Below are 25,012 nucleotides of genomic sequence, written 5' to 3' on the forward strand. Positions count from 1 at the left end.
ACTGACGGACACGTCGGAGGATTGGAGGAAGACTCATTAAAACCTGTGATATGCAGATGACACAAGTTTGCTGAAAGTGACTAGGACTTGAAGCACTTACTGATGAAGATCAAAGACTATAGCCTTCATTATAGATTACACCTCAGCATAAAGAAAACAAAAATCCTCACAACTGAACCAACAAGCAAAATCATGATAAACAGAGAAAATATTGAAGTTGTAAAGGGTTTCATTTTACTTGGATCCACAATCAACGCCCACAGAAGCAGCAATCAAGAAATCAAACAATGCATTGCATTGGGTTAATCTGCTGGAAAAGACCTCTTAAAAGTGTTTCAAGGCAAAGATAACACTTTGAGGACGAAAGTGCACCTGATCCAAGCCATGGTGTTTTCAGTCACTTCACATATATAGATATATGAAAGGTGGACAATAAATAAGGAAGACACAGGAAGAATTGGTGCCTTTGAATTATGGTATTGGCAAATATTGAATATACCATGGACTGCCAGAAGAATGAAGAATGAGTCTGTCTTGGAGAAGTACAGGCAGAATGCTTCTTAGAAGCAAGGATGATGAGACTTCATCTCGTGTATTTTGGACATGTTATCAGGAGGGACCAGTCCCTGGAGGGGGACATCATACTTGGTAAAGTAGACGGTCAGTGAAAAAGAGGAAGACCCTCAACAAGATAGACTGACATGGTGGCTGCAAGGATGGCTCAAGCATAACAATTGTGAGGATGGCACAGAACTGGGCAGTGTTCTGTTCTGTTGTACATAGGGTCACTTTGAGTTGGAACCAACTTGACGGCACCTAAACAACAACTATGTTGCTGCTGGAACAAATTACCACAAATTTAGTGGCTTTAAACAACACAAGTCTGTTCGCTTACAGTTGTGGAGGTCAGAGTCCTAACATCGAGGTGTTGACAAGGATATGTTCCTTCTGGAGGCTTTAGGGGAAAATCTCTTTCCTGGTCTTTTCTGGTTTCTAGAGGCTTCCTGCATTTCTTGGCTCTTGTCCCCTTTCTCCATTTTCAAAAACAGCAGCAGCCTCTTGGCTTCTGTCATCATAGTACTACTGACTCCAATCCCCCAGCCTCCCTCTCATAAGGATCCTGTGATTACATTGGGCCCACTGAATAATCCAGGATAATCTTCCCATCTCAAAATCCTTAATTTACTCATATCTGCAAAGTCCCTTTTACCACCTAAAGTAGCGTATTCACAGATTCTGGGCATTAGGATATAGATACCTTTGGGGTAGTCGTTATTCCAATGACCATACCCTTCTTGGGGTCAACCAGTGTTAACAGATTCTTATGAATTCTTCTAGAGATATTTTATCCATAAATAGTGTTGCTGTTGTTAGGTGTTGTCCAGTCGGTTCTAACTCATAGCAACCCTGTGTACAACAAAACAAAATGCTGCCTGCCCCTGTGCCATCCTCACAATCATTGCTGTTTGAGCCCCTTGTTGCAGCCACTGTGTCAGTCCATCTCATTGAGGGTCTTCCTTTCTTTCACCGACCCTCAACTTAACCAAGCATGATGTCCTTCTCCACAGACTGGTCCCTCCTGATAACATGTTAAAAGTAAGATGAAGTCTCTCCATGCTCGTTTCTAATGAGCATTCTGGCTGTACGTCTTCCAAGACAGACTTGTTCCTTCTCCTGGCAGTCCATGGTACATTCAGTATTTTTCAACAACTCCATAATTCAAAGGCATCAATTCTTCTTGATTCTTCCTTATTCATTGTCCAGCTTTCACATACATATGAAGCAACTGAAAATACCATGGCTTGGGTCAGGCGCACCTTTAGTCCTCAAAGTGACTTCTTTGCTTTTCAACACTTTAAAGAAGTCTTTTGCAGTAGATTTGTCCAATGCAATATGTTGTTTGATTTCTTGACTGTTGCTTCTATGGGTATTGATTGTGGATCCAAGTAATTTGAAACCTTAACAACTTCAAAATTTTCTTGGTTTATAAGGATGTTTCTTCTTGGCCCTCTTGGTCCACTTTTGAAGATTTTTGTTTTCTTTATGTTAAGGCACAATCCATACTGAAGGCCGTAGCCTTTGGTCTTCACCAGTAAGTGATGATGTTATTTGCATGTCATAAAAAATGAGTGGGGAGACGACATGCGTGCATAATTTTCATACAAATGACATCAGTCAACTTTAGTACTCAGAGAGTTCCCTCTTCCTCTTCTGTTCTTTTTAAGGCTACATAGAATCCACTGCATGACTATACCATAACCTATTCCACCATTTTCCTCTTGGTGGATTTTCAGGCTGTTTCCAATCCTTTACTATTATGATGTTGCAACAAATAAATCTTCTTTTTGTTTGATTATATATAAAAACAAAACAAAACAAAACAAAATCTGTTGCCCTCGAGTTGATTAATACTCACAGTGACCCTAGAGGACACAGTAGAACTGCCCCATAGGGTTTCCAAAGCTGTAATCTTTATGGAAGCAGACTACAACATCCTTCTCCCAAGAAGCAGCTGGTGGGTTCAAATCCCAATCTTTCGGTTAGCAGCCAAATGCTTAACCAGTGCATCACCAGGGCTCTTGTTGTATGATTATACTCACTTAAAATAAGTTTGTTTTTCAGAATCTGGGAACACTGTTTAAGACATATTGCAATGTCTCAACACATTTTGAGGGAAATCATTACCTTAATGACCAATCTGTTCTACCCTATGCCCACGATGTGTGTTCTTTCTTCCTCCATCTCCAATCTCCTTAATGTCTTCTTCGCACTTACCATCCCCACCCAGCACCCTCTACCCCATCAAGCTCTGCTGTCAGTTCTTTATACCTCAGTGTGAATATGTTTAAGTGAAGGTCCCTTTCTTCACAGGAGTGTTTGCATTTTAAGCATGATCTCTTAGGATAGTATGAAAGGCTTTGTCCTCTCGTAAGAGAATTCCAGCTTGCAACAAACATATGAGGGGAGTATTTTTCAGGAAAGACAGGCTTCCAGATACCCTTGAAACCATATTAAGCACGCTGGTCCATATTTATATTAGGTTGACTCTACTTCCCCCAAGGAGCCCTGGAGGCATAATGGCTAAGAGCTCAGGCTACTAACCAAAAGGCCGGCAGTTTGAATCCAACAGTTGCTTCTTGGAAACCCAATGGGACACTTCTACTCTGTCCCATAGTGTTGCTATGAGTTGGAATCAACTCAACGGCAACGTTTTTGTTTTGTTTTGTTTTTTACCCCCAAACCACTGATGTTACCAGGGAAGACAGAGGGAACCTGGAGACATACAGAAGCTATGTTTGCTGCAGGTCACCAAAGTATTTAATGACAGTCATACTTAACCCAAGGTGCAACAACCAAAAAAAAAAATCCCTCCCCCAAATGTCTGTAGATGTCAGAGGCTATCTCAATGTGGCAGGAGAAATCCCGGCGTTACTGGGCCTTTTCCAGTGCCAACTGTGTGCATCGAGCTAGGGTGAATTTCCCGTGGCTTCTGTGTGGCGGCACACCTGTGTGGCGGCACACCTCAAGGCACAGGCCAGGAAGCACTGGCCATTGGGGTGAATGTGGAATGAATTTGCATGGTGGGTTTTTTTCTTTTATCTGCTCAGTGTTTGTTTTAACTTCTGATAGAAAGTTCAAACACATGGCAAGAATAGTATCATAAACAGCATGCACCCATCCCCCCCACCAGCTGAGACCATTATCAGCTCACGGCCAGTAGTACTTCACCTATACCCTACCCACTTCCCTTTCCACCCTTGGGTTATTCTGAAGCAAATTCAGGTATTATATCATTTCCTTTGCAATATTTCAATACATGTCTACCTAATATAGGGATTCTTATACTATGCTTTTAAAAAGATTTTTCATAGAAACTAGAAAAGATGTTAGAGAAGAAATTAACAATGTAATATTCTCCTGAGAAATAGAACCATATTTTAATGCAGGTTGTAGAACCACATTGAATAAAAGGCGCCCTGGAAATAAGGTTTGAAAGCTGGGAATAACCAGTTTGGGAATTTTGCTCATAGAGTCCAAGGGGGTGGAGGTGGAGAGGTCCCTACTATGTGCCAGTTTGTTCTGCAGACTTTGTCTCACTGAATCATCACAAGACTCCTATGAAGTAGGATTGGGCTTGTCCCTATTTTACAGATGAGCAAACTGAGGCAAAGAGAGGTTAAATTGACTCCCCAAGGCTACTCAGATTATAAGCAGCAGAGCTGGGATTCAGACTTGGAGTATGCCTGACTCTATAAGAGATGTGTACCTCACCACAGCCGCTGCTCCCATGGAGAGGCCCACTGGAGAGAATCTGATAAAGTGGTTGCCAGTGGAACCTAGGACAAATGAAGATACCACACCAGGGCTTCGGAGGCCACTGAGGGCCTGAGGGAAGGGATGGTGTCTTAGGCTGTGTTCCCTAGAGAGGCAAAACCAGTCAAGTATATATATGTATTAAATACAGAGAGTGAGATTTATTTCAAGGAAATATATCAAGCAGTTGTGGAGGCTGGCAAGTCCCAAATCCATAGGTCAGGGGCCAGGCTGAAGGCTTCTCCTAACCCACTGATTGCAGGTGCTGATGAACCCAAAACCGGTAGGTCAGATGGTAGGCTGCTGTCTTACAGGGCTTCGGAAGCTGGGGAATCTAAAATCTGCAGGTCAGGTAGCAGGCTGCTGGCTCGTGTCCCAAGAACAAGAGTTCAGAGGATAATGAGTCAGATGCAGGATCAGAGAGGGCAGGTTTTGCGAGAACATCCTTTTATGTTCCATGCAGGCCACACCCCCAAGGAAACTTTCATTTCAACTGATTGGCTGCTCACATCAGATCACAAAATGGAGGGTGATTATACGACACCTGCCAATCCACTGAGAATCATGGCCTAGCCAAGGTGACACATAACCTTAACCATCACAGATGGGGAACCTAGGGGCAGTAGTAGAGGAGGGGTGGCCCCATGGCACTAAGGGCTTGGGAAGTGGCACTACCAGAGGTGGCTGGGAAGGCAAAGGCCATGGATACCATTGTCCTTTGGGGGCAATGGGAGTGCCTTCGTAGCCTTCTCAGGTGAGCAGAAGGATGACTTTTCAGAATAGGTTGGTGGGCCCCTTTGATCCTTTGGACCTCTTGGGTTCCTGGGTAGGGCCCTGGGGCCTTGCTGGGAGCTTGACCTGGGGTCCTGCAGCCCCCATCACTACACTAGTTCCTTCCCATCTCAGTCAGGGCCCATGTACATGCGACTGCCCCTGCCCCCAAGGCCCTCCTCCTATAGGGCCTCAGCTTGCTGGAACTTCCTCTCAGACCTTCAACAGAAGTCAGGCCCCTCCCATCCTCTCAGAGAACACAGTCCCCTTATCACAGTCACAGAATGTTGTGTAATTACCTCATTTGGCGTCCACCTCCTCACACAATCAGAAAATCTATAAGGCTGAGTGAGAGACTTGATCTGTCTAGTTCACAGCCGCACCATCTGCCCCCAGCACAGTCCCCAACACACACAGGCCACCATTAGCAAGTGCTGACAGAGAGCCAACAGAGGAGTAGGCAGACTGACTGGTCTCCACCCTTTCCTCCCTGCAGAGCGTCCCTTTCCAGGGGACAATCCTAGGGGGCCTCCAGGATGGACTTCAGATCATCATCAGGGGGACCGTTCTTTCTTCCGATGAATCCAGGTACCTGGCACAGGTGTTTCTCTCCAGCCTGTCCCTTAGTAAACCATGGAGCCTGTCAGCTCCAGTCCATTCAACAACGTCCCCACTGCACTCATACATGGCTCCTGGGATGCAGATGTGTAGGGTGAGCCCTACCAACACCCAGTGACCTGATCCACAGTGCCCACCACCCGAGGGCACTATTACAACACACTCCAGGGTTAATGGGCCCCTGGGACCCCCGGACCACAAGGAGCTCCAAATCTAAGGAAGGAAGCAGACCCCGCACAGAGGCAGATAATTACGTTACAGGATTGAACTTTGCACACTGTGACCCAGAGTCGCCAAAGTTTAACTTACTTCATTGGCCATAACTGTTCTCCTCTACTTCGGAGCCCTCATTCTGCCGATGTGAAATATTTAAAATTTCTACTGAAAGTAATTTGGTCTATTTTAGTTTCATAATCTTTTTGGGAAAAAAATTGAGGCAAAACAAAATACAAGTGCCAGTTGCGGTGGAGTTGAGTTTGACTCATGGCAACTCCATGTGTGTCAGAGTAGAACTGTGCCCCACAGTGTTTTCAATACCTTATTTTTCAGAAGTAGATCACCTTTCTTCCGAGGAGCCTCTGGGTGGACTTGAACCTTCAGTCTTTCGGTTAGCAGAGAGCACAAAATAACCCAGGGATTCCCAATACAAAACACAAACATCTCACGCAGGTCTTTGTGCCGTCCTAGCTAACCAAAGCTGAGGTTGATAGGCTGGGCTCTCTGTGGTGGCTGTCCAATAAAGCCCCTCTGAACACACGGCTCCCTTTCAGAAGCTCCTCTGTCTCAACCCCACACTTCCTCTTCCCCAGTGGCGCTCCCATCCCTTTACATGGGCCCTGGAACATTCTGGGTCCCTTTCATACTATTCTGGATTAGTTTCTCACACAAACAAAACAAAAAGTTTCTCACAGCTGCCATAAAAAAAGACCACAAACTCAGTGGCTTGTGAGAGCAGAAATTTATTGCCTTACACTTCTGGAGGCCGGAAGTTGGGATCCAGGGTTCCGGCAGGGCCATGCTCTCTCCGAAGGCTCTAGGGGAAGACCTTCCTTGTCTGTCCTGGCTTCTGGGGGCCCCAGGTGGTCCTTGACTTGCACGTGCATCTTCACAGGGTTGTCTTTGCCCTGCCTGTCTCTCTGTGTCTCTCTTCTCTTACACAAGGACACCACTCAGGTTGGATTAGGACCCATCCTTACTTCAGTATGACTTCATGTTTACTGATAACATTTTCAAAGACCCTATTTCTGAAGAAGGTCACATTCACAGGTACAAGGGCTAAAACCAAAATAAATCAAACCCATTGCCATCAAGTCAATTCCAACTTGAAGTGACCCTATAAGACAGAGTAGAACTGCCCCATAGAGTTTCCAAGGAGCACCTGGGAGATTTGAACTGCCAACCTTTCGGTTAGCAGCCATAGCACTTAGCCACTGTGCCACCAGGGTTTCCAGTACAAGGGTTAGAGGGGCACAATTCAACATGTACTTGTGTTGGGGGCTTCCTGAACACCCCTCACTTAATCACTCTGCAGGAAGAGGGATACCAGTTGTTGTCAAGTCAGCACCAACTCATGGTGACCCCCTGTGCATCAGAGTAGAACTGTGCCCCAAAGGGTTCTCGGTGGCTGATTTTTTGGAAGTAGATGGCCAGGCCTTTCTTCCGAGGTGCCTCTGCATTGACTGAACTTCCCATCGTTCAGTAGCAGCCTAGTGTTTTAACTCTTTGCACTACTATGGGACTGCAAGAAGAGAATCATTCCCTCTCCTGGGTGCAGTAACTTGGGGGCAGTGTGGTTCAAGGATTACCCCCAAATGATCGACAGTACAGAAACGAGGCCTGAGTCCAGGCCCAGCTGGCTTTTGGGGTTCTACTTCTACACCTCACATGTTTCTGACATAAACCCCAACATACAATATGGGAAAGATGTTCACATTAAAAGTTGTCATGCCCAGAGAGCTAATATTTATTCTATGCCTCCCCTTTTAGACTTGATCTTTGTAGGTATATCCCCGTCTATTTACATGTTCTTTAATTTTGTTCTTTTCTTTCCCAATTGACCATGCTTAACAACTTCCATCTTTCATACAAAACTGTAGTTAGTTTCTAAGACTTATTTATGTTTCTGGTTTCTATTGTCTACACTTTTCTTTACCCATTTTCTATTTATTTCTAGAAGATAATGCTGGGAGGAGAAATACAATAATTGCACAAAAACACATGAAGTCCAAATTTGATGAACAAAAAGAATACCAACAAATGAGTCTCTGCCACACAGTTTATATGCTAGTTCCCAGACAAACGTAGCTCTAAGGCATTGAGGATCTCCTCTTCCCACCACTGTCAATAAACGGTGCTACAGGAGACTATCTGATTTCCCTTGACCCAGATTTGCTGTGGACTTTCAGACCGGTGACAGTGAAAATGACATTGCCTTCCAGTTCAACCCTCGGTTTGAAGAGGGCGGGTATGTGGCCTGCAATACGAAGCAGAATGGATCCTGGGGGCTCGAGGAGAGGAAGATGAAAATGCCTTTCCAGAAGGGGAAGCCCTTTGAGATCTGTGTCCTGGTGCAGAGCTCGGATTTCAAGGTGAGCAGGAACCCCCCTATTTCTCCCCTACCCCATTCTCAGGCTCCCAGCCCCTCCAGCCCCATCACACTGAGGGCGTGGCCTTTAACTAATCACATCCATTGAGATCAGGTGGTAGCAAAACCCTTCTCTAAAAACAGGACCATTGTCTTGTAAGGTCTTACCCGATGGTTGCACCATCTCCGTACACATCTTCACCTGCGTCAACAAGTGCACCTGTTGCTTGTTTTGCATGTGTCGTGAAAGTCCAAGTTATTTCCAGTCCTCTGCTGTAGCCCTTCCTCCAATCAGGTCCGTGATAACACCCAGTTTTCTGTCCTATCGTACCAGTCTTTAGCTAGGTTCTATTAATTGCTTAGTTTCGTAAGCTATTGCCAATTACTTTCGCTAGCAGTGTCTCTCAACTTGGAGCCGTAGTTGGGAGAGAATACGTCTGTGTCTATGCTTATTTGTGTGAACATGGGCATGCCCACTCACTCAACGTAAAACCTTCGGTTGCCTCTCCCCTGCTCCCCAGTGAACATTCCTGCTGGTGGTGCACAGGTAAATAACACCCCCAGGTGAGCTCTGATTCAGAAGACAAACCTACTGCAATAAGTCAACAAACACACTGTAAGAACTAAGTTAAAGCCAAGTAGAGACTGGGTTTGGATGCACTTTGGATCCCATGCACACTCCTGTAACTGGCACAGAATGGATGTGAAAAGCATATCTGGGGCTTAATTTCAAGAAACAGGGGCCAGGAGGCTCAGGTGTGCTCCTTCATCCAGCCTGGGATTCCTCTCCTGGAATATGTACTCCCTTGGCAGGTGAAGGTGAACTGGAGCCATTTCCTGCAGTACTCCCACCGCGTGCCCTTCCATGGCGTGGACACCATTTCTGTCGAAGGTCCTCTGCAGCTAGACTCCATCAAGTTCCAGGTCAGACTATCCACCTGGCACCTGTCCTGGGGGCTGGGGCACAGGGCCCAGATTATCTGTGCATAAGCCCTGTTGGGTGGGCCTAAAGGTACCAGCCTAATGCATCCAGGTGACTTTGGGGACACACCTCTGACTCCCCATCCTGGTGTCCTACCTTTCCCTTCGCCTCTGTCATCATGCCCTTCCTGTGTCACTATCTCTGTCTGGAGCACCTGCCTTAGTCTCACAGGCTTCTCAACCACTTGGCTCTCTGTTTGTCTACATGTCCACCCTGGTTAGGAGGCAGTATGATTCCAGAAACAGCCCAGTCTGAGGAATCAGATGGAATCCAGTTCAAATTCCCAGCTCGGCCATTCTCATTGGTGGTGGGCTCTTAGATGAGTGACTTAGCCTCTCCCAGCCTCAGTTTCCTCATCTGTAGAATGAGCGTAAGCATTGCCATCCCATGGGGTGTTGTGTGGCTTCAATGAGACAACATATATTAGAGGTCTCAAAATGGCCCCCAGGGGCCTCACAAGGCCTTCTCTTGTATTAAGCATTTTGAATGTGTTGCTTACATCTAAAAGGTCAGGAGATACCACAGGAAAATCTGGATCTCTGGCCTTTTCCTGAAACATGGGAGGATTGGGGGATGTGGGGCTCACATTCTCACAGCTGGATTAGAACTGCTGAAATCACTATTGGCATTTGAATAGGCTAGCCTGGGATGAGTGAAGCACACAGTAGGCCCACAACACATATGGTTCCCCTGCCTTTGGTCTTCATCTCTCCTATTCTCTCCCTACCCACTCTCTCCCTTGTGTGGTGGGAGAGAGATTGACACCCTGGTGTACTCACTGGAGCCTAACCGTTTCTCTCTCTACCAGCCTCTGCATTCCCCTATCTGCCTGTCTTGCTCCCTCTTGCTCCTGCCCCTGCCTTTCTACTCTTTCTTGGCTCTATTAAATGCTTATCTTCCCCCTATGGGGTTTTTTGTTTTAGTAGACCAGCCGTGTAGGCCTTGTCCAGCCCAACTTCTCCACGTGATGTCACTATGATCACAGGCTTAACCTCTTCTTATTCTCTTCTTGTCTGGGCAAATTAGTGGGGAGATAATGGGGCTACCTGGGAGGGGTTGAGGAGCAGGTGACCTTGATGGGGTCCAGGAACATAACTGGAAGTTTCACGAAGGCCGATATGAGAAGGTAGGTGAATGGCAGAACCCAAGGGGGCTCTTGACCTCAGCCTTACATCAGATTGTGCCCGTCAGAGTATGCGATGTCTGTGTTTGCACACAGCCTCATTGAATTTCCTGCTCTTTTTTCAACAGAGTACCACAATCCCACTTACGGTGCACCCCAGCCCGACATATGTAAGTGGTTTCTTGGGGAGGGACAGAGGCTTTGTTTCCAATGTTGGGCAGAGTGGGATGTGAGATGCAGTATGGGGATGAGCCCAGGCCTCACCAAATTCAAAGATGAAGTTCCTAAAAACACCCAAGTACATTAGAAGACTGTTGAAAGGAGCTTTCAACTTTAAAATGGTCTTTTCAACACGATCAAATCATGTGGCCTCCAAAAAAAAAGACCAGGCTTACTCTTCTGACAGAGACTGGAGAAACCCCGAGGGTATGGCCCCTGGACTTTCTTTTAACTGAAGTCACTCCTGAGGTTTACCTTTCAGCCGAAGATTGGACAGGCCCATAAAACAAAATGCGACTAAATGGGCACACCAGCCCAGGGCAAGGACCAAAGTCAGGAGGGGACAGAAAATCTGGTAACAGTGAACCACGGTCAAGAAGGGGAGAGTGTTGACACGTCAGGGGGTTGAAAAGAAATGTCACTAAACAATATGTGTATTAATTTTTTAAGGAGAAACTAATTTTCTCTGTAAACCTTTATCTAAAATACAATTGAAAAAAAAAAAAGAAAGAAATATCAGATACCCACGTGGTCAGCAGCTAGAGAAAAAAAAAAATCATGTGGCCTCCCCTTTTCAGCCCAAGTGCCTTTTTGTGTCTAATCAAAAAGTTCCTTTCCTGATGGTTTAAGTCCATTAATTTGAAGAATGCTGAAAACTTTTCCTTTGATGTCTACTAGACAAATAATGATATCATGGGGTGCTTTCTCTAAACTATATTACTCACAGGCACTGCTCCCAAGCTCAGCAGAGAGTCCAAATTCATGAAAATTACCCTCCTGCAGTGCCCAGCAGTGGCTGTGGCTGCTGATGGCTGACCTGTCCCCTCCTCCCATAGACGCTGCCTTACTTCACTGCCATCTCGGGTGGGCTGTGCCCATACAAGACCATCATCGTGTCAGGCACCGTCCTGCCCAATGCCCAGACGTAAGCTGGGGCCCCAGGGATCTCAGGGATGAGAGGGAACCCCAAGACCATTCTGGCCATTCTCCTGCCCCAGGGCAGGCTGAGGAGGAAGAGAGAAACTGAAGCCCAGGGCTCAGTGGGCAAAGGAGATCCATGTGAGCTGTTCACCCACAGTTTCCACATCAGACTGCTCTCTGGGAGTGACATCACCTTTCACCTGAACCCCCGCTTCAATGAGAACGCTGTGGTCCACAACACCAAGCTCAACAATTCTTCGGGGTCCAAGGAGCACAGCCTGCCAGGGAAAATGCCCTTCAAATGTGGCCAGAACTTCTCGGTAAGGGGCCGTAGCCTGGAACTCAGATGGCCTTGTGCAGGAGGAATGGGGTGAAGGGAGCCTGGGGACACTTTGAATGGGGTGGAGGCTGAAGCTTCTAAGGTGAGGCTGGGCCTGGAAGAGATGAAGTATCCAAAATATTATTACCCTAGCGTTATTGATATTATTAATTTTATTTTTATTATTGTCCCATACAAGGTAGGTGTTGCCATCTCAATTTTATAGATGAAGAAACAAACTCATGAGTGCAAGTTACTTGCCTGAGGACACACAGCCAATAAGCACCAAATCGAACCTGAAGATGAAGCATTGTTCATTCAAACACTCATTCATTTATCCATTCAACAGATATATTTATCATCTATTTTATGGAGGGCAGCTCCTAGGTGCTGAGGACAGGGCCAGGAAGAAGACAGGCAGGGTTCTGCTCCCACAGTCTTGGTGGGGGAGGAACAAGATAACTGCAGATAAGACAGGTGCTATGCCGAAAGCAATAGAACAACAGGATGCAGTGAGTCCCGGGATAGGGCAACTGTCTGAGAGGGAAGAAGCCAGCCAGCAAGGACCCATGGGGAGAGCATTCCAGGTGAGCGAGGAGAACAGCTACTGCAAATGTTGGGAACCATGGGTGTGGACTGTTAAGAAACATCAAGTCCAGGGCCTTCTGAGTAGAGTGAGGGCAGAGGTGTGAGGTGAAGAGGCTAGAGGTTTGAACTGCAGAGAGCAGACTTTCTCAACCCTGACTACACATTCAGATCACCAGGGTGCTTAAAAAAAAAAAAAAAATGAGGGGGTGAGCCTGGGCAACTGTGTTTGTAAAATATGCCCCAATACTCTGCAAGAGGAGTTGGAAATGACTGGTGTAGGGCCTTGAGGGCATAGAAAGGAGTTCGAATTTTAATGCAGTGGGAGGTTCCAATTGGGAGGTTGCAGACCAGGGAGAATATATTCTGATTTATAGATAGCTGTGTGACCTGGGGCAAGTGATTTAACTGCTCTGTGCCTCAGTGTCCTCATCTACAAAATGGGGCCAATAATAATCTTAGTCACATAGAGTTGTAAGAATTCAATGAGATAATATTTGTAACATGCTGAGGACACATAATGCGTGGGATATAAGCTATTGTGGTGGGGATGATGAGGTTTTAACAGACTTGCTCTGCCTGCCTCATGGAGAATGTATTGGGGTAGAAAAGACAAGTTAGGAGTCCAGGCTCAGAGCACTCCTATGTGCTGGGTACTAGGGATACAAGTCAGAGTTTCTGCCCCTGGTGGCTCAGGGGCCAGTTAGGGAGAGAGACACAACCATGAACCACCCAGAGTGATAAACAAAAAACAAAACCCAGTGCCGTTGAGTCGATTCCGACTCATAGCGACCCTATAGGACAGAGTAGAACTGCCCCAACCCAGAGTGATGGTACAGGGGAAGTCTGTGGAGGCCTCTGATTCCACTAGGAGGGGGTCAGGAGGTGGAGAAAGGTGGGGAGGGATTGCCAGAGGGGGTTGACTCCTAAAGGGTGATTAGCAGTTATTCATGTGGGGAAGGTGGCCGGGGTGGGAAGCAGGGGAAAAGGGCATTCTAAGCAGAGGGAACAGCATATGGGAAAGAATGGAAGAAGGAGAGCACAAAAATGAAACGACATGACGTGATTAGAAAAGTGAATTATTCAGTACGGCTAGAATACTGGGTGTGGGGTTAACAATATTTGAGGAAGAAGGGATTAAGGGAGGCAGGGAGGGAGGGAGACCTGAGCCTGCATTTTGTTGGAGGACTTTCCAAGTGTAACGCAAATGCTGTGGCCTCTCTACCCAGGTGCGGATAGTGTGTAAAAACCACTGCCTCCGGGTGACGGTGGATGGCAAGCTTTTGTGTGAATACCGCTACTGCCTGAAGAGCCTGCTGGCCATCAACAACCTGGAAGTGGCGGGTGACATCCAACTGGCCCACGTGCAGGCATAGGAAGACCCCCGGCCCTTGGCTATCAGGCTGGGGTGCATTCCTGCCTGGATCACTCAAATCCACCACCCCTGCCCCAGGCCCAGCTTAGCCCTTCCCATTCAGCCTGTGACCTGAGGCTTTTCTGGATCTCTTGCCTTGTCTGGCCCTGCTTTGGGCAATAGCCAGCTGGCCTGGATGGCCTTTGTCAGTCAGCAGCACCTGAGGCTACAGCTGCCCAAATCCTACCATCCAATGAGAGGGGCTCAGCTGGGGGCCCTCTGTGCAAGCTGAGGCCCCACGGTCTGTCCATCAGCAGGGAGGGAGGGTCCCAAGCCTTCTCAAGCTCCCGGCACAGGCCTGCACCTCCTCCTTTTCCTGTCAGCCACATCCAGTCCCCACTGGACTCCTTCTCAAGCCCCAAGCCACCAGCTGTGTACTCCTGGTGGGAGGTGATTTCAGCTCCTCCCTTTCTCTGACCTCTCACCTACACCTTCACCCTGCATCAATACTACATCCCCTCCAGGAAGCCTACATTTTTGACATCCCACTAACCTCCACCCAACTGACTTTTCCCATTGTCACTGAAATAAAGAAAAATGCTTGCCAGAACAGAGGCATGGAGTTGTGTAAGGAAATCAAAGAAAAAAAAAATTGAGGTACCTGATGAGATCTGAAATGGCCGTTTTGAGGATTGGGTGTGATCTCTTGTTTGCTGGTTCCGTTTTCACACTAGCAGTGGGTGGATGCTTTCCCCAGCCGTCAAGCTACTGCCATGCTTTGGCCAAGAAACTTCTTCAGAACATTATCTCTGCTTCGGAAATCCCAGGGGTCCTTTGTAGTGACCAAGCCACCCATTTTACTGAGCATATGATTAAGAAAATAAGAAAAATCTTCCCCATTTTTCTAAAAACTTCATTGTCCTTATCACGCTCAATCCTCCAGTATAGTTGAAAAAACTAATGGTATAATAAAAACCCAACTAGCCAAACTTTCCAAATCTTTTACAATTGCCTTGGACTAAGGTGCTGATAGTGAGCGAAGCCAGCAGCTACTCAGCCACTATCAAGCAAGACCTGCTCCTCCTGTCTATTATCATCAAGACCCTGAGCACTGCCTGTAACTCACTCAGCTTCTGCCTTAAATCAGCCAAAACCAGTCGAAATCAGTTTACTAGCCTCAGAAGTGCCCTAAAGTAACCCAAGCCTCATTAAGACCCAATTGAATATTAAAATCTTTGCCCAGAGTGGGACTTATCTGGCATTTTCACCGCATGCTAAAGAAAAAAAAATGCAATTTGCTTTACTGCATCTGTGCCCCATGATAACCTATGCAGTCCATGATGTTTTATGTACTTCTTTGTGAGGGACAGTAAAAAGGTTCCGCTTCCCTTTGTTTGGGGAGCTGTATTTGAGGTATACACCTCCTTGCTCCTTGCCTGCACGTTTGCAATAAACACTCTTCCTCCCTCCTCACCTTGGTCTATCTTTATTGACGAGAAGCCACACCAGGCAGGAGGTGCTTCAGGTAACAAATTCTGGCAGCCCAAGAGAAGCCCAGCACTGCTATTCCTGAGATCGCCTCCAGCCAATGGGATCTGACCACTTCTCCCAAGTGCACAGTAACCTTTCTTCAGGGAGAATTTATTTTGGACCTTGAGGCTAGAGCTGACCCCAGACCCTTTGGGAATGGACTGTGTGAGGAGGAGAGAGGAGAGAGAACGGCCTCAGGTACCCCAGGAAGAGGGAAGAGACTCCCTTGGTGAGTATGGAAATAAATCCTATTGTTCAGAAAGTAGATCTGGTAGTGCTTAGCCAGCGAAGCTCAGGTCAAACACATTCATTTTGAATAGGCATCTGTGTTCCCTGGTTTGTTATAGAAATAAGTCATATTCGTAGAAAGTAGACAGACTATAGATTCTGGTAATGCTTAGCTGGTGAAGGTCGGGTCACATACGTTTGTTTTAAATAGGCCTCTGTAGTTTTAGGTTTTGGTTCCACGGAATAATTCAAGCATTCCAGAATGTAGTCCTCTAGGGTGTATTTTAAAGAATTGGCCTTATTTTGGATGTGACCTAATGAAAAAGTCTAAAATGAATGAAATTTTTGTAACACTACCAGGTCCCAATATACACTCAGGGATGGCAAACGCTGGCTTGAGAAAGCATCCTTAAATTATAACACCACACTGCAGTTAGATTTGCTCTGTACTAGAGAATGAAAGTGAGATGAGAAAACATATGTTGAACCTTTTATATTGCTGTAGAAAAATAAGAGTTTGCAGAAACAACGTAAAATCATGGTTGAAACTGAGTTAAGACCTCTTTTATCTAGCCCTTTGAAAGAGGAGCCAGTTTTAACCAGAGGTCATAGACCTCCCCCTTATCCTGTAAACCCTCTGTCAGCCCCTGAGGCCTCCAATGCTGAAATACTTTCCTGGGCTTATACTCCCAATGATGCCCCCATTCAGTCCAGGGGCCCCAAGACCCTCAACGGGTCTATACCCATTGAGGCAACTCCCTGCATTACGTGGAGGTAAGGACAGAGTAACAGGAGTACCATCCATGGTCTGAGTACATAGTCCATTCATGACTTCTTACTTACTCAATGGGAAAAACATTCTACCACCATACTGAGAGGATCCTAAACAAATGCATAATCTTTTCATTTCTATTTTTAAAACTCACTACCCAAATTGGGCAGGCTGTCAAACCTTATGAGACACTTTACTCACTCCAGTGGAGAGGAGAATGGTTTTTTAGAAAGGTCAAGAAGGAAGCAGACTTCACCACCAAAATGCCAATGACTACCCCCCTGTAAATTTGGCCATAATGACTACTGAACCATGTTGGAACTCAAATACCCAGCCCAGCTGAGCCAGATTAAGTCAGTACCATGACTGCTTGCTCACTGGGCTCAAAAATGGGGCACTAGAGCAAAAGAATTTAAACAAAATGTATGAAGTCAAACAAAAACTGGAGAAAAACTCCTCCACCTTCCTTGAATGAATTTTCACGGTTTACAGACAATTTACTGATCTAGATCCCGAGGTGCCTGAATATGATATTCATAGGATAAAGTGGCCCTGACACAAAAAAGAAATTAAAGTAGAAGGCAGTATAGGAATGGGAATTTCAAAGTTGGTAGAATTTCTAAGTTGGTCTATTCTAACCTAGAACAAGTGCGGGAGAAAAAGAACCACTGTGCCAAGCAACAAGTAGCTATGCTTGCGGCAGCCTTCCAGCCAAAAGGAGGCTTCCACCCCAGGCTGTTGAGGAAGTTTTTCCCAAGGTCTGGGACACAGCCTCAGGTAGGGAAAAACCAATGTGTGTGGTGTAAACAGCAAGGACATTGGAAGAGAAAATGCCCTAAGAGACAGAGGGCTCCAAAGGAACCCAAAAACTTTGTGATACAAAAAGGTGAAGAGCTTGACTGAGGGTGAGCAGAGGCCAATCTTATTCTAGTTTTCCCCAAGGAGACCCTGGTTAAAATAAAGGTTGGGGGAGAAATGATTGACTTTTTACTGGACACAGGAGCCACCCATTCTGTTATTAACATTCTGAAGGGAACCTTATCAACGAAATCCCTACTGGTGGTGGGAGTTACGGGAAGAAAAGTTACTAGGAATTTTATCCAGCCCAAGGAGTGTTAGGTTGGAGACTCTACTTTGACTCATTCTTTTCTCTACCTGTCAGAGTGCCCAGTTCCCTTACTAGGGCATTTCCAAGATGGTGAACCAAATTTAACATTACCAAAAGAGCAAGAGTGGAGAACGCAGGTCTGCTTGTTGACCCTCATGACATCCACTGCAGCCCCTACTAATACTGTGCCTAAACACATAGAGGACACAATAGTCCCTTGGGTAGGGGCACAAGGGCAACCAGAGCAAGCTAAAAATGTTGTTCCAGTCAAAGGTGAAGTGTTAGCAGGAATCAACCCACTACAGGTGAAGCAATTCCGTCAAAGGCCAGAGGTGAAGCAATTCCGTCAAAGGCCAGAGGTGAAGCTAGTACTCCACCCACTTATCCACCAATATCTAAAATCTGGACTCATAAGACCATGCCAATCTACTTATAATACACCAATTTTGCCTGTAAAGAAACCTCATTCCAATGAGTATAGGTTTGTTCAAGACCTCAGAGCAATTAACCAAATATTAGTTACAGTCCATCCTGTAGAGCCAAATCCGTATACATTGCTGACCACTCTTCCAGGAGATTTTGGCTGGTTTACTGTTCTAGACTTAAAAGATGCCTTTTTTTGTATACCATTAGAGTCTGAAAGCCAAGAACTGTTTGCTTCTGAATGGGAGAACCTGAAAGGGGTGATAAACAACAGTCCTGCTAGACCATACCTCATGGGGGTTCAAAAATAGTCCCACATTGTTTGGCATCGCTCTGGCTAACAACTTAAGACAGTTAACTCTCCAAAATGGAATTCTGCTTCAAAATGTGAACAACTTGCTCATAGCAAGCAAGACTAAAGAAGAATCAGATTTAAACATTATCACCACTCTTAACTTTCTGGGCCATGCTGGGTACGAAGTATCCAGACTTAAGTCCCAGATTTCCCAAGTTGAGGTTACATTCCTAGGATTCTGGATCTCTCAAGGAAAAATAGACTGCTCTCAGAGATAAAAGAGACTATCTGTATAATCTTGCTTTCCAGGTCACAGAGACAATGCTGAAGATTCCTGGAAATGGCAGGTTTTTGAAGAATCTGGATTCCCAACTTCAGACTAAATGCCAAACCTTTATATAAAGCAACTGAAGGGAAAGATTCAGATACTTTTATTTGGACTGATGAACAATAACAAGACTTCCAGACAAAGAAAAACTCATATTGGCTCCAGCCCTGGGGCTCCCCAGTCTAGTGAAATCCTTTGAACTATTTGTGCAGGAGAGGCAAGGAATAGCTGCAGGTGTTCTAATCCCAAAATTGGAGAACTGACAACTACATGAGGCCTGGAGACCACAGTCAAATGGAAAAGTTGAAAGAATGAACCAGACACTTAAAAGACACATAGCAAAAAGTATGTCAAGAAGCAAAATTAACAGCCTCTCCCTATAGCCTTGCTTAGGGTTAGGGCAGCTTCCAGAAGCAGTCTTAAATTAAGTCCTTTTGAGCTAGTCCATGGAAAGCCCCTCCTGAAAAATTATGGGGTGATGAACAGTGACCAATTGAGTGTAAAAGATGACAATGTCGTACAAGATTATTTGGGTTCTTTGTCTTCTGTCCTATATTCTCTTCACAGGTACACCCTTGCTGGACAAAAACATCCTCCTGAAGTGAAGGTCTATCCATTTCAACCTGGAGATTGGGTCCTGCTGCAAGCCTGGAAAGACGAGACACTCCAGCCCAAGTGGACCCTCCAAGGTGCCTCTCATCACTCATACGGTGGTCAGACTAAAAGGAGTTAAGAGTTGGATTCACCACACCCAGCTAAAGACTGCACTTGCTCCGGACCTCAATTCACCAATGACATCCTCAGAGGACACCTGGAACTGTGAACCCTCACAGGACCTAAAATTTCTGTTCAAAAAGCTTTGAAGTCCTTTTTGTTTTTATCCTTGTTCCTACCCCTAGCCCAAATCTGGCATAGTAATACTTTAGTCAAATTAGCCCAATCAGAAGCAAGTTTGACCAAAATATTAAGCTGTTGGATTTGTCAATACATCAGAATGCTACTTGGCTTCATGTTCCTAACCAAGATAGGTCAAATATCTTTGACCGGCTCACCTCCTGGTTATAAATAAATAAATAAGCATTTGTTTACTATTTTTATTTTCTTTGATTGTAATAGGAATTTTTGTCTGCTGTTCTATAAACAAGTGTCTTAGGCTGGGTTCTCTAGAGAAACGAAACAAGTAAAGCATATAAATATATACAGAGAGAGAGAGGTTTATATCAAGGAAATGGCTCAAGCAGTTGTAGAGGCTATAATATCGCAAGTCCATGGGTCAGGATCGAGGCTTCTCCTGATTCACATAGCTGCAGGGGCTGGTGAACCCAAGATCAGGGGGTCGGAGAACAGGGCTGTTGCTCACAGGCCTTGAAGATCAACGAATCCCAAGATTGGCAGGCAAGACCTCAGGTAAGCTGCTAGCTAAAGTCCCAAGAGCTGGAGGTCAGACAAACAGGAGCCAGATTCAGGATCCAAAATGAGCAAAAGCCCCTTCCAGAACATCCACCCACACTCCATGGAGGTCAAATGCCCAAGGAAACTCCCCTTCAACCAATTGGCTACTCACAGCAGATCCCATCATGGGGGTGATCACATATTAAATCTCAACAGGAAAGTGACCACAACATCACACAACTGCCGAAACACTGAGAATAACGGCCCAGTCAAGTTGGTACACGATCTTAACCATCGCAGTCCACCCCTTGTCAACTTGGCACCTGTACACATCTCCTTAAACCATACATAATCTGTGGATAAAGACAATTGTAAAGTCATACTTGTGTCTAATATGATACAACGAACACACATACAACAGAAAAAGCACTAGCCCTGTTTACATATTTTTATAAGTGAAGAAAACAAAAATATTTGATGCACACATACAAAGCAGAAATACTCATAACAATTATAGTCCTCGTTTCTGCAACTGATCAGGTGGCTGTAACTGGTATTTAGAACTACCTTCTTCCACCACCCATTCCTATTCCCTTTTCCCATAGCAAGCACTTCGGCTGGTCGTGGTTCTTTGCCTGATGGGGTGACCTAAACCTTCTTTCCTGAAGAGTCTGGGTCATTAGTAGTCATGTCAGAATTGGGTTGCTGTAGTCACAGGGCATAGTAGTACTAAGGGATGCTCTAAGGTATCTCCTGCATTCCAGATATACCCTTTTTTTTTTTTTTTACCTCCACTATGTAATATCAATCTGATTTCCTCTTGATAATAAGGACCAATCACACCAGCCAGTATGGTAACTCCCTTCTTTGCCTAACCCTCCAGAGGAATAAGGAACCCAAAATGGTCAGGTGTCATTATTAGCTTCCAGTTCAATGGAATCAGTGATACATCTCCACATGGGTGCATTCCTCCCTTTGGAACTAAAACCTCCAGACCTGCAGAGCATAACGTCTCAGAGGCAGGAGGCAAAGTCTTGTGAGTGGGTCACTAGGGGTATTAGTGAGTGGTGCCACTCCCATTTCCACCCCTTGATTCCTGGACTCATGAATGCTGCCTATGGGAGATAGAGCACCATATATTGGATGCTGGTTTAGAGCATACACAGCCTCCTGGAGAACATTGCCCCAACCCTGTAAGGTATTGCCACCAAGCTGACACCATTATTGTGTCTTTAGGAGGCCATTCCATTGTTCTATCAAGCCAGCTGCTTCAGGATAATGGGGAACATAGTAAGACCAGGGAATTCCATGAGCATGGGCCCCACTGCCCCACTTCTTTTGCAGTGAAGTGAGTCCCTTGATCCAACACAATGCTGTGTGGGATACCATGATGGTGAATAAGGCATTCTGTAAGTCCACGGATGGTAGTTTTGGCAGAAGCATTGCGTCCAGGGAAGGCAAATCCGTATTCACAGTAAATGCCTATTCCAGTAAGAACAAAACTCTGCCCTTTCCATGATGGGAGTGGTCCAATGTAATCAACTTGCCACGAGGTTGCTTGCTGATCACCTCGAGGGATGGTACCATATGAGGGACTCAGTGTTGGTCTCTGCTGCTGGCAGATGTGGCACTCAGCAGTGGCTGTAGCCAAGTCAGCCTTGATGAGTGGAAATCCATGTTGCTGGACCCATGCATAACCTCCATCACTGCCACCATGGCTAGTTTGTTCATGAGCCCATTGAGCAATTATGGGAGTAGCTGGGGAAGGAGGATGACTGGTTTCCACAGAAGGCGTCATGCTATCCATTTGATTGTTAAAATCCTCCTTTGTTGATGTCATCCTTTGGTGAGCATTCACATGAGAGACAAATATCTTCTCTTCTTTGGCCCATTCAAGAAAGCTATCCACATACCTCTTCCCCATAAATCCTTGTCTCCAATTTTCCAATCGTGTTCCTTCCAAGTCCCTGACCACCCAGCCAAACCATTGGCCACAGCCCATGAATCAGTATACAGTTGCACATATGGCCATTTCTCCTTCCAAGCAAAGTGAACAACCAGGTGCACTGCTTGAAGTTCTGCCCATTGGGAGGATTGCCCTTCACTACTGTCCTTCAGGGATGTCCCAGAAAGGGGCTGTAGTGCTGCCGCTATCCATTTTCCAGTGGTGCCTGCATGTCACACAGAACCATCAGTAAACCCAACACGAGTTTTCTCTTCCTCAGTGAACTGAACATAAGGGACTCCCCATGTAGCCATAGGTGCAAACTGAGAGATGGAAGGTAATGTGACAGGAGTGGAGACCATGGACATTTGGGCACTTCTTCATGCAACTGACTTGCGCCTTCAGACCCTACTGGGGCCCAATCTCGTACATAACCACTTCCATTTAATGATGGAGTGCTACTGTGCATGTCCAACGTTATGACTCTGTGTGTCAGATAACACTCAGTTCATGTTGGGCAGCTTAGGCCACATGGTGACTTGGTGTACCATGGTTAAGGATTCTGTCTCTACTAAGGCCCAGTAACAAGCCAAAACTGTTTCTCAAAAGGAGCGTAGTTATCTGCAGAGGATGGCAGCGCTTTGCTCCAAAATCCTAAGGGTCTGTGCTGTGATTCACCAATAGGGGCTTGCCAAAGACTCCAAGCAGCATCTCTATCTGCCATGGACACTTCAAGCACCAATGGATCAGCTGGATCGTATGGTCCAAGTGGCACGGCAGCTTGCACAGCAGCCTGAACCTGTTGCAGAGCCTTCTCTCATTCTGGGTCCCACTCAAAAATAGCAGCTTTTGGAATCACTTGATAAAGAGGCTGGAGTAGTACACCCAGATGAGGAATATGCTGCCTCCAAAATCCAAAGAGGCCCACTAGGCGTAGTGCCGCCTTTTTAATTATGGGAGGGGTCAGATGCAATAACTTATTCTTAACTTTAGAAGGAATATCTCAATATGTCCCATACCACTGGACCCCTAGAAATTTCACTGAGGTTCTACTGTAATTTTTTTGTGGGATTAATTTCCGACCGTCTAGCATGAAAAAAAAAAATTTTTTTAGCATGAAAATGTTTTACCAGTAACTCCACAGTCATTGATACGTCTTCCTTACTAGGTCCAATTAGGATAATGTCATCAATGTAATGGGCCAGTGTGACATCGTGTGGAAGGGAAAGGTGATAGTTTAAAGTTGATACAGCTCTGAGGTAGGCAATTGAAGGTATATGGCTGGCCTTGCTAGCTAAAGGCAAACTGTTTCTGATGGGCCATCAAAACAAGTTTGGAGAAAAAGGCATTAGCCAGAACAATAGCTGCATACCAGGTACCAGGAGATGTATTAGTTTGCTCAATCAATGAGATTACATCTGGAACAACAGCTGCAATTCAAGTCACCACCTGGTTAAGTTTTTGATAATCCACTGTTATTCTCCAAGATCCATCTGTTTTTTGCACAAGCCAAATAGGCAAGTTGAATGGGGATGTGATGGGAACCACCACCCCTGCATCTTTCAAGTCTTTGTTGGTGGCAGTAATCTTTGCATTACCTTCAGGAATGCGATATTGCTTTTGGTTTACTGTTTTTCCTAGGTAGGATCAGTTCTAATGGCTTCCACTTGACTTTTCCTACCGTGATTGCCCTTACTCCATTTGTCAGGGGTCCAATGTGGAGGTTCTGCCTGTTGCTGAGTATATCTATTCCAATTATGCATTCTGGAACTTGGGAAATCACTACGAGACGGGTTGGGGGACTCACTGGACCTACTGTGAGACTGACATAAGCTAAGACTCCATTAATAACCTGACGTCCATATGCCCCCACTCTGACTGGTGGGCCACAGTGACGTTTTAGATCTCCTGGGATTAGTGTCAGTTCAGAGCCAGTATCCAGTAATCCCTGAAAAGTCTGATTCTTTCTTTCCTTTTCCCCAGTGGGCAGTCACTCTCGTAAAAGGCTATAGATACCTTTGGGGAAGGCTGGGAGAAAGGTTAACAGTATAAGTATTGGAGTCCTTCCCTAATGGGATCTGACCACCACTTCAATCAAGGGGTTGTGGGTCTGTAAACTCGCTCAAGTCTGGGAATTGATTGAGGGGCCATGACTCTCTATTCTGGCAGTTAGAGTTAGACTGCTGTTCAGTTGACCTAGAATTCATCTGCTAGATTAGCAGGCAAGACCACAAGTAAGCTGCTAGCTAAAGTCCCAAGAACCAGAGGTTAGATGAATAGGATCATGTGAATTTTTAGTAGATTTCCTATCTATTTCACTCCTAGGGACACCATGACTAAGTAGCCAATACCATAAGTCCATACCAGTCAGACTATTCAGATTACTGCTTTGACTCTGCGATTCATTAACGTAACCACGCCCACCTTGTCTTTGTTTATGAGTGTTACCACTTGGCCCCTACCACCATGAGGGCCAATCAATCCCATTGGAGTTAGGTGTTTTAATTCAGTTAGGACAGTTCCCACTGTCAAATCTGACTTACATAAAATAGCAATCACAGCAGGATTCAAGGATGCTGGGACTCCCTTCATAAATTTGTTCCTCACCCTTGTGATAAAGGGTGTGTCCTCTGGGCACTCTATGTGTGGGTCTGTGGATCTAACCCGATAAATCCACTCTAACATGCGAATTTCCCTAAGCCTTTGGATTATGTGGCAGTTGAGATTTGACTCTGAAGCCCTGAGCTCATCCCTTTCCTTCACCAGTTTGTCTAGGGAAAGTAGGATCAACCAGCCAACTTCCTTATACTTCTCATTATGATAAAATTGTAAAGAGGTATCATACATGCAACCATCCAGAGTCTCGTCTTTCGCCAATATCTGATCTAGTGGTGGTGATATTTTCGTATTTGAATTGCCACCTCACACCATGGATTAACAGTGCCCTCTTTACTACTGGAAACAGAGTCATCAAAATCTTTAAGACTAACCAGACTTGAGATCCAATTTAGAGAATTCATCCTTACAATTTTGTTTCTCTAGAACCACTCTCAGTACCAAATGTCTTAGGCTGGGTTCTCTAAAGAGGCAAAACCAGTAAGTAAAGCAAATAAATATGTACATATATATAGAGAGAGAGATTTATATTAAGGAAATGGCTCACACAGTTGTAGAGGCTGTGACGTCCTAAGTCCATGGATC

General features: G+C 45.5%; 1 protein-coding gene across 2 annotated transcripts in view; it reads left to right on the forward strand.

The window, feature by feature from the left end:
* The window catches only part of LGALS9 (galectin 9), a 43,424-nt gene extending 24,395 nt beyond the window's left edge, over positions 1 to 19,029 (forward strand). The window contains exons 3-9 of one of the 2 annotated variants that reach the window (XM_023556174.2): positions 5,582 to 5,673; positions 8,090 to 8,291; positions 9,101 to 9,211; positions 10,521 to 10,562; positions 11,448 to 11,536; positions 11,690 to 11,852; positions 13,666 to 19,029. In XM_023556174.2, coding sequence (XP_023411942.1) covers positions 5,582 to 5,673; positions 8,090 to 8,291; positions 9,101 to 9,211; positions 10,521 to 10,562; positions 11,448 to 11,536; positions 11,690 to 11,852; positions 13,666 to 13,812 — 846 coding nt within the window. In that variant the 3' untranslated portion in view covers positions 13,813 to 19,029. The remainder of the gene's footprint in view (positions 1 to 5,581; positions 5,674 to 8,089; positions 8,292 to 9,100; positions 9,212 to 10,520; positions 10,563 to 11,447; positions 11,537 to 11,689; positions 11,853 to 13,665) is intronic. The other variant, XM_023556176.2, reaches the window with a different exon arrangement.
* Positions 19,030 to 25,012: the final 5,983 nt, after the last annotated feature.

Source organism: Loxodonta africana, chromosome 18, assembly GCF_030014295.1.
Source record: "Loxodonta africana isolate mLoxAfr1 chromosome 18, mLoxAfr1.hap2, whole genome shotgun sequence".
In the NCBI taxonomy this organism is placed as follows: Eukaryota; Metazoa; Chordata; class Mammalia; order Proboscidea; family Elephantidae; genus Loxodonta; species Loxodonta africana.